The following is an 18,265-nucleotide window of genomic DNA, read 5'->3' on the forward strand; positions in this document are numbered from 1 at the left end:
CCAAAAAACTCTTGTTTTGTGTGAATCACCACAGGAAGTGATTCACTATAACACATTTATCAGTCTGAAAATGTAGCCGATACCAACGTGTTGCTAAAGTACATAGTGATGAGCTCAGAGAACTGAGCCCAACGCCTGCAGTAGTTCAGTAAATGATGCATAGCTTCTTTCTTTAATTAAATGGAGGTCTTTCAGTTAACTGTTAGTTTAGTTGCTGGTAGTTGGTTTAAGGCAGGGGTGGGGGAATGCCAGGCCTCAAGGGTCGATGTCCTGCAGGTTTTAGATGTGTCCTTGATCCAATACAGATGATTTAAATGGCTAACTTAACATGTCTTGAAGTACTCCAGAGACCTGGTAATGAACTAATCATTTGATTCAGGTGTGTTGACCCAGGATGAGATCTAAAACCTGCAGGACATCGGCCCTTGAGGCCTGGAGTCCTTGGAAGTTACATGGAACACTATTGTGTTCCATGTAACTTCAGGCTGTGTGTGTGTGCGCGTGCATGTATGTATGTATTGGTTGCATTAGGAGATTTGACTGGGCAACACAGTGTCAATAATGATAATGAGCAAATGGCCTGTTGCCATCACTTGCACGGCTAGTGCGTGGTGGCTATTCAATCGACCCATCGGCTCAAAAGTGTATTGGGTACCTGTGTATAGAACTTTGAAGAGTTCGGATGTGTTATCTGAGTCTGTTAAGCTCATTAAACAAGTTGCTGTAGGGTTTCCAGGATCTCGTGCATAAATATGCACACCACATTAAATATGTTTGAGGCAAACCCACCATCTTCACTGCAGGTTTTTATCATGACATGTAAGGAAAGATTTTGACAAATAACTGTTTCTTGAAATTTGGTGCGTGACTTTGACAGCATCAAATGTAGTAGCTTACTTTTGGAAATCTTTGTGGTCCTAGGCAGGAGAGCTCTAGTTCTAAGCCAGTGCTTTTGTCAAGGGCACTTTGAAGGAGAATTAATCCCTAACCTATCGTTCCTAGAGATGACCTGTACACAGCAGTGAGAAGACATGCTGCCCATATGTTTTAGCCGAATCTTTTACTTTTGCCATGCCACGTGATCTAGGTTTGTAGGTGTTTTACCTTAAACTTCTCATTTTAAAGTAACTACCAATTTAGGTCAACTCTGAGTAATTTGAATAATCTTCTTAATCAAATATTATCTTTAACACCTCCTAACTTTGAGGAAGAGCTTTAAGAGAATTTCATAAGCCATCACAAATGACTGGTGACCTACTTCAGTCCTTTAAAATCTCCCTTTCTCATAAAACTACAGCCAATGTCTCCATGACTGAGTGGCAGTTTTATTTGGAAACAAGTCAGGCTTGTCATGCTGAAGCAAGTTTGTACCACCAGTGCTTGAGCTGGTTAAGACCAGTCTGTGGTATTAGTATTAGTCTTAGTATTGCAGTACACCCACACTAGCCACTTTAAGTATAGCTTGTTACCTACTTTCACTGCCTGAATTTTTCAAGGCACAGACTTTAGTCCATACTGACATGACAACATCACACAGTTCCAGCAGATACATACATCCTTGATGTGACTCTTCCTTTTCATCACATCCCAAAGGTACTCTATTATCTTGAGATCTAGTGACTATGGAGGACATTTGAGTACAAAGAAGAAGCTGTTCAAGAAACCACTTTGAGATGATTGGAGTTTTGGGACATGACATCAGAAGTTAGGGACATTCTAGCCATAAAAAGATGGAAATAATCAGCAACAATACTAAAGTATGCTGTGCTATAATTCTCAGTTAGGGTACTAAGGGTCCAAAATGTGCAGTGAAAGTAGCATCCATACTATCACACCACCAGCAGCACTCTGAACAGTTTAATTAAGGAAGAATTTATTTAGTTTTTCTTCAGTGATGGTTACTCCAAATTCTGACCCTACCATCCAAATGTCGAAGCAGAAATTAAGAGTCATCAGGCCAGGCAACATTTTTCCAGTCGTCTGTTGTTCCATTAGGTGAGTGTGTGCAAGCTGGTACCTCAATTTCCTATTTTTAACTGATGGGAATGGTACCTTGTGTGGACTTCTACTGATGTAGCCCATCTGCTTCAAGGTTTAACCTGTTGTGTGTCCAGAGATGCTCTTCTACATATGTTGGTTATTTAAGTTGCTGACAGTCTACACATCAACAATGCATTTTCTTATCTGAAGAACTGCTGTTCACTGGACATTTTGTGTTTCCCTGTTATGGACCTGTCCAGAGTGTAGCATGCCTCTTACCCTATGACAGCTGGGATAGGCTCGAGTCTTTTTTTTTTTTTTTTTAGTTAAGTAAAATATTTCTCTATAAATTTTCAAGTTTTACTAGATGGCGTATGATCAAAGTGTTAAAAGGGCATTAATTGTTGCTGGATAATCTGATTTGTGGTAATGTTGAGGGCTCAAGGTCATGGCTCTGACTTCCAGAGAAGAATTCAACACGGTGTACAGATTTGTGTACAATACATGACATTACTGGTTGAAAAAAAGACTTTAATTCAGTGCCTGGGAGAAACAGTACAGCACAGTTATAATAATAAAACAATTCCCCCCACTGATATCCACAGGTTTGTTTCAGACAGCGGTAGCATTAATGCCGTTACTCTCTGCAATTTAAGACAAGGCCAAAAAAAAAAGTTATTCCGGTTTTCCGCTTCCTGAGACAGCAATCACTCCAACAAAGATTAGCAGCAAGCTAATCATTTCCAGCTTAATCGCTGATAGGCTTTTATAAGGTGGAAAGACGAAAAGGGGGAAATAATCACTTTAGAATCATCAGGCTCAATTTCTATGAGAAGGAATCTTGCCCTCTGGATACATGATTATTCATAACAGGAGTGTCGTGACCTGGGCAAAAACTGTTCTAATGCTCGGCTATCACCAGAACAAGTAAAAAAGAAGTATGCGCTTATTGTGTAAAGCTTTTCCGTGTGTGTAGTAAGGCACAGGCTCTTTACAGAAATTTTTTTTTTAAATGTTCCATATTTTGTAGATTATAAATGAGGGTATTTAGCATTTTTTAATTTTCCATTCTTTTATACTTACATAACTTCATTTAAAAATAAATATCTATTATCTTATTTCAATTTAAAATAGTCCTTAAAAGTTTGCTGTACCCCATCACAACCCACAATTCCAAACAAGAATTCAGAGGAAAAGAAATGTTGAAATCATCAATACCTATGTTATGGAGAAAAAAAATGGATATAGCATTTTTAACAAAAGGTAAGACACTGATAACATTAAAAAACAAATTAAAAACATGTAATATACAGAATTTTTAAAAAGGGCTAAAATTTGAGAAGGCTTTTAGCTTCTCTGCTGTTGTTCTGCCCCTTGAAGAAAATATGTGCCAATGCCCCCGAGAAAAGGGACCAACACCCCTCGGTTTAACCCATCTCTTTGGCGTGTATGGAGGGGAGGAGCAGACAATGCAAAGTCTCCCTGCCGGGCGAAGTGCCGCTGGGCCAGTTCATTGGACGCCACATGTTCACAAGCTGTGTTATCAGGGAATTAAGAACAAAACATGTCTGTTTGGATGTAAAATGGATGTTTAGCTAGGGCCCAGAATTATGACAAAATTTTTTTAAAAAAGCAGGAGAATGGACATTTATTTTTTGGAGGGTGATGTGAAGGCGTTCTCAATGCAAAGGACGATGTAGGAGCCGGAGCAGCTGCTAGGGCTTTGCTGCAAGAGGTGGCCGCTATGTAGTGATGATGCCAGACCAGTCACAGCGTGGTCGCCAGTTCGCCACGTTTCGCAGTACTGGTCTGTTTGCCGGTGGCCTTTCTTGCTTGATCCGTGCCAGACCATTTTTTCAGGCCTGGAGGTGATTAAGAACAAAAGATTGCAAATAAGCAAAAGAAACGAAAGCTGGTTAACAACCGCATGCTGGTGTTAAATATATTTATTTTTTGGGGGGTACAAAGACTCACCAAGCGCTATCCCTGAGGATGTCTCTACCATCAAAGGAGTAGATTGGTACGTTTTCCCTCATTTTGCTGGCATTGTCACCAAAGAGAGAGTCCCAACTGCTAAACAACACTTGGTTCTGCAAGGAAAAAGAAAAATAACATTTAACATAGTGACTTTATTCAGTTTTTCAGAAAGATGGTGTCAGTCATGCAGCTGTCCTTGTTGGAATGTTGGGTCTTACCTTGAGGTTTACTATGGGGACGCTGTCCCTGTCCGACCTGCGGACGATGGTGTAGAGGTCTTGAAGCTTAGAGGACAGGAAGGCTCTAAATGTTCCCTTCAGGCCGATAGCACGAGCCTGCTGGAAGCACAGGAAGTCTGCCCCACGAATCCCTCGCATGTTACCGGTGTGAGGGCTGTTCAAGGCGATGAGATGCAGCTGATAAAGACAGATTCACAAGAAGAAAATCACACAAATTTTCATTTTACTTCAACTGTGGAACAACTTAAGATGTTTTACAAAGGTCAGGGCTTTACATGATTAATGGTTTATATCAGTATCTAAGTAACGTAACGTCTCCTGGGCTGGGTTTCACAGCCTATGGAAGTGGCAGCTAGAATCCTCTATCAGATAATAATGGGATAACATTCCTCTCCCAAAAGTCAAGCAATTAAGCTCCTCAGTTCCCAAATGTCTGCCGACTGTTGTTAAAAGAAGAAGGGATTCTACATAATATTTTGTTTTTATGATTTTCATTTTAGGCAAGCTAGCTAGTTTTCATCCCTATGTAAGGTAAATTAATATTTATTATATTTTTGAGCTTTTGAGTATCCACTTTACTCACTCCTGATCCCTGTATGTCGAAATGGCCAGCAGGCTCCAGCACAGGAGGGACGGGTTGTCTTTGAGGAGTGACAGGGAATCTGCTTTCCGTCTGCTGGTTGGCAAATCTTCCATCGGTATGGCCTGTGTGTGTCTGGTCTGGGAATCTGGGATCATACTTTGGAAAGTAACGGGGGTCTGCGGGTGTGGGTGCTGGAGGTTCAATGGGTTTTATCAAAGTGAAACCCTCAGAGTAATGGCCTGCTCCGTTGTTTTGGGACTGGTCCTGCGACTGCGGGTACAGAATCACAGGTGGAGGTTGGACTTCTGCCACCTCATTCTCCTTTGTGTGAAAATAGAAGAAATAATTAAGTCATATGAACGTTACAACATTTTATTTCATGGTTCTGTGAAACTTACCAGATCTCTGAAGAAAGGATTGTACTCTCCAAGCTGAAAGGAATCAACCATTTAGTGTCGCTTTACATTAAGTTTTTCATATGTTATAAACTAGTGATACATTATAATAGTGTAAACTGGTTTTAAAGTTGATTTTATCAAATTCAAAGCACTGCACTGAAAAGTAGATAAAAGTACCATGACTTGCCGCACTCCATCGCGTACTCTCAAATAAAGGTCTGCTCTGTCTATGATGTAGATGAGGCTGCCCTCTTCCTGACGTCTGGCCGTAGCAATCATTGTGTCATATGATCTCAAAGCTGTCACCTGCACATACACACAAAAAAGACCACCATACATCAGACATATATATTTAAGAAAAATTACAAACGGTACAGTGCGTGCTGGCGGGCAGGGGCAGAGACCGTGGCGGACTGATCTCTACTAAAACTAGCAAGTGCTAGTGCTTGAGGTTGAGAGGTACTGGCTAGATATAGTTGGGCTCATGTCAACACACGACTTAGGCAGAGATTTGACAGCATTCCAGGGACACTGAGGCCATTGAGTCCGAATGGACCATGTTCAGCACCTCCATTGCTGAAGCTGCTGCACTGAGCTGTGGCTGAAGTGGTTGGTGCCTGTTGTCTTAGTGGTAAACCCAAACCAGACAGTGGACACCGGAAGTCAAATTAACCATCAGGCTGAAGGCCTGACTAAGCTTATCTGGCCTGTGGGACTTCGGAGGCAGCCAATAGGTACTAACAGGCAAAGTGGAACGCGGCTCGGGCAGTGGCTGAAGCAAAACTGGGGTGTGGGAGGAGTTCAGAGAGGCCATGGAAAAAGGCTTTTGGACTGCCTCAGAGATTCTGCTGAACCATCAGGTGACTCAGAAGGGGAAAGCAGTGCTCTACCTGCACTGTATGTAGTGCAGGTGGAGTAGTGCTGACTTTAAAGATATTTCTGCTTGGTGGAAGGAATTGTTCGAAGATCTCCTTAATCCCAGTGACACGTCTTCGGTAGAGGAGCAGAGTCCCGGGATGAGGGGGACGGCTCACACTGGGGGTGAAGTCACTGGGGCAGTTAAACAACTCCTTAGTGGCAGGTTCCTGGAGGTTGATGAGCTTCACACTGAGTTCCTGAATGTTTTAAATGTTGCAGTGCTGTCTTGGTTGACACGCCTCTACAATGTTGTGTGGAGATCAGGGGTGGTACCTTTGGATTGGCAGACTGGGGTGGTGTTTCCCATCTTTACGAAAGGGGACCGGAGGTTGTTCTCCAGCTATGGGGGGATCACACTCCTCAGCCTACCTGGGAAAGTCTATGCCAGGGTGCTGAAAAGGTGAGTCTGTCCATTAGTGAACCTCAGATACAGGAGAAACAATAGGGTTTTCATTCGGGCAATAAGTTGGACTTGTTCCCAGTGGGTAATGGACTCTGCCAGGGAGGAGGTGGCTAGGGAGAGGGAGGTCTGGGCTTCTCTGCTTAGGTTGCTGCCCCCGCAACCCAACCCTTGGATAAGCGGAAGACGATGGATGGATATATGAATGGGTGGGTACAAAAAATAAATCAAAAACTGCCATTCTACAGATAAATGAATTTTGTGAATTCAGAGTCTTGTGATGGAGCCATGATTAAAATTCAGTGATAGTACTCACTCCAGAGGATGGTCCAGGAGCTCCAGGTGGCCCAGGTGGGCCAGGAGGACCAGGGACACTGACAGCTTACATATATAAAAAAAAAATTAGAAACAGAAGTGCAATTTATCTCCAGTATTCAACCAGTAAAGTGCATTCAGTAAGATTAAGATGTGGCTACCTGTAAACAATTCAGATTTACAGGTTAAAACCTGTAAATCTGAATTGTTTTTTTCCCCAATAAAGAAGTGTCTTTTTTTTCTTTTTTTTGTGGAAAAAGACACTTACGATAATTGGGACGATATGATCCTGAAAGGGTCCCCGGGGGTCCAGGTGGTCCTGGAGGACCTGGACGACCATCATAACCAATTCCTGGTGGCCCTGTTGGTCCAGATGGTCCAGGTGGCCCAATTATAGAATCTCCCTTTGGACCCTAATGTGGAAAAGAAAATCAGAAATTTCTGGAATATCACATCTAGATCGGGGCCAAATGTTTTTTGGTTGTATTAACAAATAAGGTCTCAGAACTCACTGGGAGGCCAGGTGGTCCTGGAGGTCCTTGGACTCCTCCAAATCGAGGGTCATAATATCCACCACCGGGCTCTCCTTTTTCTCCCTTGACACCTGATTCTCCACGCTCTCCCTTCAGTTCATTCTGTCAGAAGAAGTTCAACTTTGTTTGTTGATGAAGAAGTAATAAACTAAAAAAAAAAATGACTGGAGTAACAATGAGCTAGCTTACCCTCAATGTGTAGATATCAACATTAGGGGATGCTCCTGGGGAAAAAAAAAAGATGCTTTAGTGAAGCAGTTGTGTAGCGTGCTGGATATGCAGCATTATAGTTGTGCTGACAGTTCATGATCTCGGGGATCAACAATGGTCAGTGTGATCACAAAGACATGTAATTCACATGTACGAATTTCAGGCTTTAGCACTATAGTTCAACTTTTCAGGTGCTAGTAGATCAGCTGGTAAATCAAATGAAACTGTTTCACTGCCCCACGCCATTGTAATCCTCAGAGAGCAGGGTAGTTGTTTAAGAATCAAAATGAAGGAGAAGGTAATCATTGCAGTGAGTAATCACAGTGTTTTACACGAGCAGTCTGTGTCATACTAAGGGCCAATCAAACAGCTGGTTAGCATGTCAACGTTTAGCTGTCATCCCTGTGAGATTTTGCCAACAAATATACCCCCGCAAATGTCACACATGCCCACCTTCAAGTGTTGAAACAATGACCACGTGTGAGTCTTTCCTTATAAAATTTATTTTTCCATTAATGCATTCAGTCAATACTACCAGTATATTTGGATCCAGATTAGGGAGGTCAACAAGTCGACTAATCATCGCTGTTGTCACTAGTTGATACCAGACGTACTAGTCATTAATCTAATTGTTAAAATATTAATTGATGCCCAAAGCCAGAAAATTAATGTCTCCTAAAAAATTTTTTGTAGCCATCTGCCATCAGATTGTTGTTGAGAAAAGCCATAAATCTGTTAGCAGAGTTTTTGTTAAAACTATTATTGCAGGTTCAATTGGCAGAAATGAGCTTTCTCCAAAAGGTGGATGGGCTCTCTCCCACCTGTGATAGGGTGAGGAGTTCAGTTAACTGGGAGCTGTTCAGAGTAGAGGACGCAATAAATGGTTAAAAATGCCTTTGTTAGTTTTTGATATTTTCAATTAAACAGTTCTCAAATTTAACCTAAATCTGAGTGTTTCTTAGTCTTAGACTAGTCGGTTAGTCGACTAAGAAATTAGTCACCAGGAACAACTCTAATCCAGATTATTTGTGTTGCACTTATTCAGATTTTACTATTGCTGGGTTAGTAGTAAACGCGCATTTACAGACAACAGCTGCAATCTGCTAGCGACCAAAGCAATCACTAGGAGGTTTTTGGTGTAGCACCTTCTTTGTATGTGATTTCACTTATTGAGAGCCAGAAACTTCCGGGAACTATTCCCAACCAATCGCAGATTACACACTTCCCTCGCAGTATAGCACATAACTCTTTAAGCAGTATATGCACGACTTTACGTGAGAAACGTCAACAGAAAAGATTGCACAACCCTTTACAATCATAAAGGAATGAAATTTCATTTATTCTTAATTCAAAAATGAGGATTTACCTGGGATCCCTGGAAGTCCAGTCTCACCACGCTCCCCTTTTTCTCCTTTAATTGCTACAACACAAAATACAAAGTTTTTCACATTACAAAATTACTCATAGCTCTCTGCAGGTTTAAATATCATTGAACCCTTGAAAGCCATGTGCTCTACTGCCAGTGACTTCTTCATTCTTTTTTTTCAAATCTAGACTTGAAAGCTTAATCTCCTGACAGTGGAGTGTATATCCTTTGCAGGCTGAAGGAGCAGAACTGAAATTAAATTCATAGATTGCACTGTTTATCTTTGCAGACACTTTGAACCCTTTAAAAATCCTTCCTCCTTTCCCCTCCCATATTTACTGAACCTCTCTACTGTGATCCTTCTTTTTGATTAATTTAATCTGACCATATATTTTTGTAATGTATTTATTTTTACACACTAAAACAATAAAACAAGTGAAGATGACATACCTGGATAATTCCTTTCATCATAGCGCTGTTAACAGAAGGGAAACAATCAACAACAACAACAGAGGAAAATAATCGGTAGGGAAGATGAGACATGACCAGATTTTTGGGAAGCTGTGTACTCACATTGAAACGGTCTAAAGGACTGGCTGGGCTAGGGGGTCCTGGTGGCCCAGGTGGTCCTGGAGGGCCAGGCACTCCCTAATGAAAACAAAGATATTCAATATTTTTGGAGGACTCAATAATTTTGTGAGTTTAATATAACTGACTGTAAAGCTTTGGCTGGGATTAAATGTGGCCACTCTTGGAGAAATGTGTTTGGCAACATAACATTTGGCATTTAAAAACAAAAGAAGAGTAGAGTAGGTTGTTTTGTGTGAGGAAAGAAGTGCAGCTCTTTTTTAATGAATCACAAGTTGCTTTAGTAATGCTTAGCTAAATGAAAGTTCACTTGAATGCAGTATTTAGAACCTAAGGTGTCATTGTTGAATTTAGTTTCATTAAAAGATTAAAAAACAGAGCTAACAAATTAATGATGCTCAGTATATGTTTAGTTATGAAAGCTAAAACCAAAAAAATAGAAAAGGGGGAAAAAAGACTTACATATTTGTTGGGGTTAAAAAAAACTTTTATAATGTGCTAAAATTAACCTTTTAAGTTGAAAGTGACTCTGTATTTACACTCAGTGTCAAGAGTTCTGTGTGATTGCCAGTTGTGTTTTAAAGTGACCTTTAACATGGGAGCAGGGAAGTCACACAATGCCTGTAAAATACAGGCTTGAGGGATGTAAAGTAAGCCAATGTCATCAAACCATCTTTGCTGCTAAGCCTCCCAAGCTAAGGTATTGATAATAGTATTAATACTTACAGGGTAGCCAAAGCCAGATCCAACCCCTGGCTCTCCTTTCTCACCCTTATATCCATTTATCCCAGGACGACCCTGAAGGGAGAAAGTTATTGATTTATTTGTCTTTTGTTGAACTTGGACAATAGAAACAAAAAGATAAAAACCACACTAAGGTCAAAAGTAAAAAATGGTATAGAATACACTTCACTATGGTCAGTATTTAGTAAAACAATAAGAAAGAAGCACTTACAGGTCTTCCAGGCATTCCAATTTCACCTTTCAGTCCAGGAGGCCCATATGGTCCCTGCACATATAAATTATATAATTAAACGCGCTGTCAATTGACTGGTGATTGAATAAGGTAATTGAAACAGTTTCAGTACATTAACCAAAAAAAGTCTTAGAAATGGAAAACCTTACAGGGGGCCCAACAGGTCCTGGAAGTCCTCTGTCTCCCTGCATGCATGGTTTGGGGGGATGATTAGTTTCAAGAACAAAATGATCATCACAAAATACACCAAAGACCATGAGTACATTAATGCATAATAGATAGAAATCCAGATAGTCAAATTCACTGAGACTCACCTTTGGACCAGCTAGCTGTGCCAAATTCAGAAAATTTCCATCAGGGCCAATAACCAAGCCTGGCTCCCCTTTTTCACCCTGAACACAGAGCACCAAGACAACAAATACTCAATGACAGAAATGATCAGAGCAGCCAAATTAAGAGTCTAACATATAATGTAGACTTTACCTTCTCACCATAGCCTGGAGGACCAGGATCTCCTCGGTCACCTTTTGGCCCCATTGGACCCTGCAATATATTAAAAAAATACAATAAAATACATGAAAACATTAGATGAGTTAGATTTGACAGCACCCAACATTTTGTTACCATGAAGCAAATAAGCCAATATAATGGGCCTTATCATTGACATTCGTATAAAGAATCATTTGTTGATGGCTAAATTAATAAATACAGATATTGGTACGTCACCTGCCTACACACCCTATCCTCCTGATTTACATACAAGCTAGCGCTCCAAACGTGTTTATCTCAAAGTAATCCCTGACTAATACAGCATTACAGTATTGTTTCAAAAGAATAAAATGATATCATCTGATGTCCCACATTCATGTAATTACATATTACATTTTTAATATTGTGCATATAGTTATGCAAGAAAACACAATTATGTAACAGAGGCAAACTCACAGGAAATCCAGCTCGACCAGGTAAACCAGGCCCACCCTGTAGAGGAAAACAAAACCACACACCTCTGTTTAACTTGATTAGATCAGTTTTATTCATTTTCCTTAATACCAGCCAAACATTTGTTTACCAGTAACTATGAGCAAATCCACACACAGTTTATGGCTAACACAAATTAAGGCTAAAAATGCAGGTTGTGAAGTTAAGTGCTGCTTTTGCTTGGTGTAGGTGAATGAAAACCAGTGTTTGTTTCTTGGCTGTCACTTTTCCACAGTTGTTACAACACTGTAAATTTGTAATGAGCAGTGAGGTTTCTTTTGAACACCATAATTGTATACTCTGCTGTGCGGTATAAATCTTGGTAGAAGCTGTTTGTCATGTTTCAGTTGACAGCCCATTTTATAAGGGAACTATTCCTTATAGTCACAAATGCAAACATTTAAAAATATGGCAGAAGAAGTTGTAAAATATTCCCCTGGATGTTTCTTTTGAGTACGACTTACTTTTCCAGTGGGACCCTGCTGCCAACATCAACTTCAAAATGGGCTTTGGCCCTTATTTGCCAGTATCAGCAAATATCGAGGCTGGTATGGATCTACAGGTCTATGCTCACCGTGATACCAGTGTTAGAGCTGTTTTGTAACATGTTGATATTGGTATTATTGTGCAATATTGTGTAAGTCCAGGTTTTTCCACTGTGTGATTACAGAGCCTATGCATATTTCATGCAGTATGCATAAAGGCGAATAAGCATTAGTTGGTTGAAATTGTTTTTGGTTTTTTTTTCTTTTCAAAGGCCATCGGCTGAGATTCTCCCACAGATTGTGGATTCGCCTGATGATTAGAAATGAAGGAATAACTTACTGGTACCCTTTGAGGGTAACCAAAGCTGCATGATTCAACATTAGGAAACAAAATTGTAGGACGTCCTGGTAAATTGTATAAAAAAATGTTAGTGTTAATACCAATTGTAACATTTCTGGGTTGTGACATGGACCACAAGCATGCTTGAATCTGTGCAAGTAACATGAAGTGAAACTCCTCTTTGTCTTTAGTCCAAAAACACCTTCAGAGTTCAAACATACCTGAGGGCCAGCTCTGCCAACGACTTCATCAAACTGTGGAAAAGGCAGACATTACCATCAGGTTTGGATTTTAGCTTCATACAGACTCAAACAGCAGTGCTCATCTCTTGTTACTTACATTGCCTGATGTCTGGTAGACGATTTGTCCTGGTGGTCCAGGTGGACCTGGTGGACCGGGTAGTCCAGTTCCATCTCGACCTGGTTCACCCTAAAACCAGAAAGAAAGAGGAAAAAAAATTTATTAGCATCCAGTAGTGAAAGCTTATCACATAATCAACATGACAGAAGGTTAAGGAAGGCTACTGTGGTAGGAGACATCATTCGTGTTATATCTTAGTAATGAGTGCTTTGTAGTAAAACAAGTGCAATCATAATTACAAATGATATTCACCATCTGTCCTTTGTCTCCTCTATCACCCTTTGATCCCTGTAAAATTCAAAGAGTGAGATACTTTAGCAACAGAGAAACCTGTATGTCAAATGACCGGTCTGCAGACTAACCTAATTACATGAAACGTTCAAACAACAAACGTTGTTTTTTTTTTTTCTTTCATATATCAGTTTTAATATACAAGTTGTCCATGAATGCCAACATGAAAAATTCTATTCCAAAGATAAAGATAAAAACTTGGAGAAATTATATCATATGTAAATATTCTTCAACTAATCTGTCTAATTCAGAGATTTAATTTAATCTTTATTTATTAAGTTGTTTTTGTTGGGGGGTTTTTACCGGAGGTCCAGGGAAGCCATCCAGGCCTGGTTGCCCATCTCTTCCAGCAGGACCTCCATCACCCTTCTCACCTGGTCTGCCGGGCAAGCCGGGGTTACCCTGCAGAAGAACACTCAATTTGAGTTGGTGGCAAACAAAATTATAAACGAAGAAGAAGAAGAAAATGGCAGCAAACAGGAAACAGAGCAGGAACTTGAACTTCTAAATCTTGCTTCCTTGACTTAATGTGGAACACATCAAGCTAGATTTGATGTTTCAAACTCAGCGTAGGACTATGTTTTGCAAGCAGGAGGGCAAAACCTAATGCAAAGGACAATGATAATCAGTGTCGACTGTTGGCTGGATGGATGTTGGTCAACAACTAATTACATTTAAGGACATGTTGTTGTTATTTGTGATCATACTCCAAGCTTTCCACCTCAACATAAATTATAATTTACTTACTGGAAGTCCAGGTAATCCAGGAGGACCCTGAAAGCACATATTTGTTTGGGTTATTTGGTAGTTCATGTATAGCTTCTTCATCCTTCATCATGTATTTGCAGTTTCCTCGTAAAAATTGTTTGAACAGTTCTAAAAACATTCTTACAGAAATCTGCAAGCGAGAGATCATGTTGGTCAGAAACCTTTTAATCAGATGGCTTAATAGACTCTTGATAAACCCTTGATGGAACCATATTTGATCATTTAAATGGACATCAAAACTGGCCATCCCATAACTCACTGTAAGGTTGAGTTTCTTCTAGCCAATCAGGAAAGATCGGGTTATGTGACAGCTAGTGACATTAGTGTATCTGACCTATCAGCAATGGCCCAGAACCATGTCAGAATTTGGAAAATTGAGTTTTTCATCCTTACCTACGCCAAAATTTATGGTTATAATATCAGAACTAACTGTGGTAAGTTGATGAAACCCTTGCATTATATATAGTTCAATAGGTATTGTTAGGGTTGGATTTCTAGAAATTTGGTGATACCATATTGGATCACATGACTTGGTCATTTAAAACTAACACAAGTCACCACTTGTGTTAGTTTTAAATGACCACCAAAAGCATTTACCAAGCCATACTTGTTATTTCTAAAAAGAAAAAAAAGAAAAAGTACCTTATCATAAACTCACTGTAGGACAGTAGTGGTCAACAGTATATTGGATGTTGCCATGACTACACAGTGATCGAATACAAGGTTTACCCCATTTTAAGGGCTTTTTAGGCTTCATATACAGGAATATGTAAATTTGTTTGTTTGGTAAATGGCCTGTATTTGTATAGTGCTTTACTTAGTCCCTATGGACCCCAAAGCACTTTACACTACATTCAGTCATCCACTCACACACTGGTAATGGCAAGCTACATTGTAGCCACAGCTGCCCTGGGGCGCACTGGCAGAGGCGAGGCTGCCGTACACTGGCACCACCGGGCCCTCTAACCATCACCAGTAGGCAATGGGTGAAGTGTCTTGCCCATGGACACAACGACCGAGACTGTTTTCACTAATTCTAAACTTCCTTGTTATTGTTCCTTCAAAGTTGCCTGGATTTTGCTTTAAAATGCTTCCTGCTTGTCTCTTTTATGGAAGCCAGCCCATCAAGTACCATACTGTAGAACAGCACAACCTATATAAGGGTGTATACACGTGCTCAGTTCGGTGAATGAACATTTCCATGTATTATAAAGGGTTAAGCAAGTACTATTGCTTATTCAAATTTTTACTCTGAATTTAAGCCTTATATAAAATTATCTTCCAAAATCGATAAGAACACGTGTACCTGTATTCCATCTGGTCCTCCGATGCCAGGACGTCCATTGAAACCACCAGCAGAGCCCTCCATGTCATCCTTCAAATGAAATATTTTAAATTGCATTTTTGGAGATTAAATGTTTTTTGCAAAAGAAACATAGTAAAGCTAGCATGTCACTAGTCTGTCACATTTTGGATCGTGGGAGGGGAAAACTCTGGAAACTGAAACATTTCCAGTAAATATTTTAACTTATAAGCCAATCACTATATATACGTAACTAAATATGTCTACTTTCACCCAACCATTCATCCATTTTCTGCAGCTTATCCCGGTTGGAATGATGGGCGCAGCAGTCTAAGCAGAGAAACCAGACCTCCCTCTGCTTGCCCACCTCCTCTACCTCTTCAAAGATCAGGTCATGCCTCAGTGTGGAGGTTGTCCCTCCCTGAACCCGTAGCTGCCTGAGGTTTCTTCCCTTAAAAGGGAGTTTTCCCTTCCACTGTTGCCAACTGCTTGCTCATAGCGGGTTGTCTGATTGCTGGGGTTTCCTCTGTATTATTGTAGTGCACTGCAAAAACTCAAAATCTTGCCAAGTATATTTGTCTTATTTCTAGTAGAAATATCTCATTACACTTAAAATAAGACAAAATCAGCTACAAAGCAACATTCTAATAAGATATAGGAACTTGTTAGAATGTAATGCACCTTGAGGTAATGGTTGCTAGGATTCAGTGCTATACAAGTAAAATGTACCTTATCATGATAACTTACAAATCCAACTCCATAACTTGGTCCAGGAGGCCCGGGAGGTCCAGGAGATCCAACTGGTCCCCTGGGTCCAGGCAGACCAGCTAATCCTGGCTCTCCTTGAGTTCCTGGTAAACCACGTTCTCCTTGAGCACCCTGTAGGGCAAAAATTAAATAAATTAATCAAAGCAAATAAGAGATTTAATACTTAGTAGACTGCATAATAAACAACAGTCGCCTCACAAGTGTCTTGAGGTGACTGTTTTTGTGATTTGGCACTGTATATATATATATAAAACTGAATTGAATAAATAAAGCTACAATGTGTTTTTAATTAATTGGCATCATGTATCATCCAAAACTAAACATGCAGCCATCAGAGTACTTGGAAGGAGTTTTCAAAGCACACACTGTTTTGCACAAAACCCATGCTCACTGTCCTGGGACTAAATTTAGATGTCAGAATATGTGAAATAAAACACATCCAATTCTCAGATTAGACTTAAAGTCAAGTCTGCAACTGACAGTATTTGACAGACATTTGCATATTGTTAGAAGACACAAATCCTCTTTGATGACTGACACGCTGGAGCCCAGTTACCTGCAGATGGGAAGGCTTAGGAGAGGAGGAGGAGGATAAATAGTGAGGCAGCAGATTGGTGAGAAAAGAAAAGTAGGAACTTGGCTGAGGAAGAGAAAGGGATAGGAAAAGTTTTAGAAGTATTACATGACATACTGGTTATCCTGTGGGTGCCTCTACATAGTTGGAGATCCCAAAAGTGTGCCATAAACTTTGAAATGTACTTACCTTCTTCTCAGGATTGTCTAAACAATTTTTAATTACTAAAACAAGTTACATCAAGAGCACTTTATGACACTAACTTTGAGATAAAATCTTTAAAAAGGAAAGGAGAGAGAAAAAAAAACAGGTCATCAATTCACACCTTTTCTCCAATTGCTCCTGGAAGACCCAGCTCGCCAGCATCACCCTATTTTAGGAAACACAGTGACAACACTTATCAACAACATTTAAAGTTGAATAGAAACTTGAAATAAGAACTATGAACAATTTTCTTACTTTCAGAAAATCTAAAAGTGGCTGTGGACATGTTGTGTCTAATGCCTGTCCAAAGACTGAGCAATTTACTCATCAGCATTCGCTTAGTAGCTTATAGTTGGTAGCCAGTAGACATTTAAGGATATAGTTGCATAGAAAACTCTTGCTACTGTATTTCCCACCCCTAATATTTCTGGTTGAAATGAGTAGCGTTTGTGTCATGTGTCACAGTATCCTTTGCTCCCAGTGGTACTCAGCTTAGATGAATCTTTTTTGGAATTTAGATTCGTTTAATCCAGTACCAAGTACTTTGGATCGCCAACACTTAGCTTACCTGTCACACCACCAAATCACTGAAATTTCTCAGAGACTTCCTGTAGAGGCTTCCAGTGTCTTTCAGGATTCACACTCGCATTTACATCTATGGAAAATTTAGGACTACCAGTTGTCCAGTCCGGAGGGGAAACTAGAAAGCCCGGAGATCCACACATTCCTTTCTATCCAACACTTGGAAGGTCAAAGCTAGTTAGCATAGCTTGAAAACGTTTTTTATTGCAGTTCTCTCTGGATTTAAATTTTTGCTCTTGATATCTGAACCCCAGCAGCTACTGCACACTTTAATAAACTAGCGTTTATTACACATTAGACGAAATGTCATTTTAGATCAGATTTATTTAGTTCTTAGAGAAGAAACCGTTATCTTCATAGTCTTTACCTTCTCCCCATTGGGACCAGGAGCTCCTGGTTTGCCATCAGTACCTGGTATGCCAGGCAAGCCCTAGAGGCCAAAAGATTAGGATCAGATAGACATTCTTAGCTGATTATTGATATTTGGTTAGACTGAGAAGTTACTTCAGAGAGTTTGAGTGTTGATATATGTATTAATTAGTCATGTTGTGAGCCTGACACTTACAGGTTTACCAGGTGCTCCATCTTTTCCTGGTGGTCCAAATGCTGCAGAACTCGATGCTGTTTCAGCTGTAGAGGCGCCGGGAAGACCAGGTGGTCCGGGGGGGCCTGGTGGACCTGGTAGCCCAGGTAGACCCTGCATTTAAAAACAAAACAAAAACATTCATTACATTTAGACTTTCACCTCAATATAAACATATATAAACAAAACCCTGGATAATTAAAGAAGTAATGTTTTTTTTCTCACCCGAATAGATTCCAGATCAGGGAATCCTGAGGCCTCCATATCCTCAAAGGTCTGAAATATATTTGAAATTAGGATAATCTCTTAAAAACAATCATTAAGTACTAAAATCAGCTGAAACTCACAGATCTGAATCCTGGTCCTGGGGGTCCTGGAGGACCTGGAGGCCCCCTCGGGCCTGCATGACCTTCTCCACGGTCTCCCTGTAGGTACAACATTTGTTAAGACAAGGTAGGTCTGCTCAGCACATGTGCACATTAAATGATTCTTTTTACAGCTTCTGTTTTTTTTCCTTTCCTGTTACCCTGTCAGTGTATCTTA

The 18,265-nt window shown here is 40.2% G+C and overlaps 1 protein-coding gene across 8 annotated transcripts in view; it reads right to left on the reverse strand.

Moving 5' to 3' along the window:
• Window positions 1–2,490: 2,490 nt before the first annotated feature.
• col18a1a (collagen type XVIII alpha 1 chain a) overlaps window positions 2,491–18,265 on the reverse strand; it is a 78,394-nt gene continuing 62,619 nt past the window's right edge. For 6 of the 8 annotated variants that reach the window (XM_026143766.1, XM_026143765.1, XM_026143764.1 and 3 more), the window contains 32 exons: window positions 18,070–18,147; window positions 17,948–17,998; window positions 17,705–17,836; window positions 17,507–17,569; window positions 16,679–16,723; window positions 16,336–16,419; window positions 15,759–15,890; window positions 15,015–15,083; window positions 13,688–13,714; window positions 13,244–13,342; window positions 12,902–12,937; window positions 12,629–12,718; window positions 12,511–12,543; window positions 11,429–11,464; window positions 10,967–11,026; window positions 10,798–10,875; window positions 10,633–10,668; window positions 10,463–10,516; window positions 10,234–10,305; window positions 9,493–9,567; window positions 9,370–9,394; window positions 8,920–8,973; window positions 7,533–7,567; window positions 7,323–7,445; window positions 7,079–7,223; window positions 6,812–6,876; window positions 5,355–5,483; window positions 5,178–5,210; window positions 4,780–5,100; window positions 4,176–4,373; window positions 3,955–4,070; window positions 2,491–3,842 (listed from right to left, as the gene is read on the reverse strand). In XM_026143766.1, coding sequence (XP_025999551.1) covers window positions 3,629–3,842; window positions 3,955–4,070; window positions 4,176–4,373; window positions 4,780–5,100; window positions 5,178–5,210; window positions 5,355–5,483; window positions 6,812–6,876; window positions 7,079–7,223; window positions 7,323–7,445; window positions 7,533–7,567; window positions 8,920–8,973; window positions 9,370–9,394; window positions 9,493–9,567; window positions 10,234–10,305; window positions 10,463–10,516; window positions 10,633–10,668; window positions 10,798–10,875; window positions 10,967–11,026; window positions 11,429–11,464; window positions 12,511–12,543; window positions 12,629–12,718; window positions 12,902–12,937; window positions 13,244–13,342; window positions 13,688–13,714; window positions 15,015–15,083; window positions 15,759–15,890; window positions 16,336–16,419; window positions 16,679–16,723; window positions 17,507–17,569; window positions 17,705–17,836; window positions 17,948–17,998; window positions 18,070–18,147 — 2,808 coding nt within the window. In that variant the 3' untranslated portion in view covers window positions 2,491–3,628. The remainder of the gene's footprint in view (window positions 3,843–3,954; window positions 4,071–4,175; window positions 4,374–4,779; window positions 5,101–5,177; window positions 5,211–5,354; window positions 5,484–6,811; window positions 6,877–7,078; window positions 7,224–7,322; window positions 7,446–7,532; window positions 7,568–8,919; window positions 8,974–9,369; window positions 9,395–9,492; window positions 9,568–10,233; window positions 10,306–10,462; window positions 10,517–10,632; window positions 10,669–10,797; window positions 10,876–10,966; window positions 11,027–11,428; window positions 11,465–12,510; window positions 12,544–12,628; window positions 12,719–12,901; window positions 12,938–13,243; window positions 13,343–13,687; window positions 13,715–15,014; window positions 15,084–15,758; window positions 15,891–16,335; window positions 16,420–16,678; window positions 16,724–17,506; window positions 17,570–17,704; window positions 17,837–17,947; window positions 17,999–18,069; window positions 18,148–18,265) is intronic. The other 2 variants (XM_026143762.1, XM_026143761.1) reach the window with 1 other exon arrangement.

Source organism: Astatotilapia calliptera, chromosome 16 (genome assembly GCF_900246225.1).
Source record: "Astatotilapia calliptera chromosome 16, fAstCal1.2, whole genome shotgun sequence".
Classification (NCBI taxonomy): domain Eukaryota; kingdom Metazoa; phylum Chordata; class Actinopteri; order Cichliformes; family Cichlidae; genus Astatotilapia; species Astatotilapia calliptera.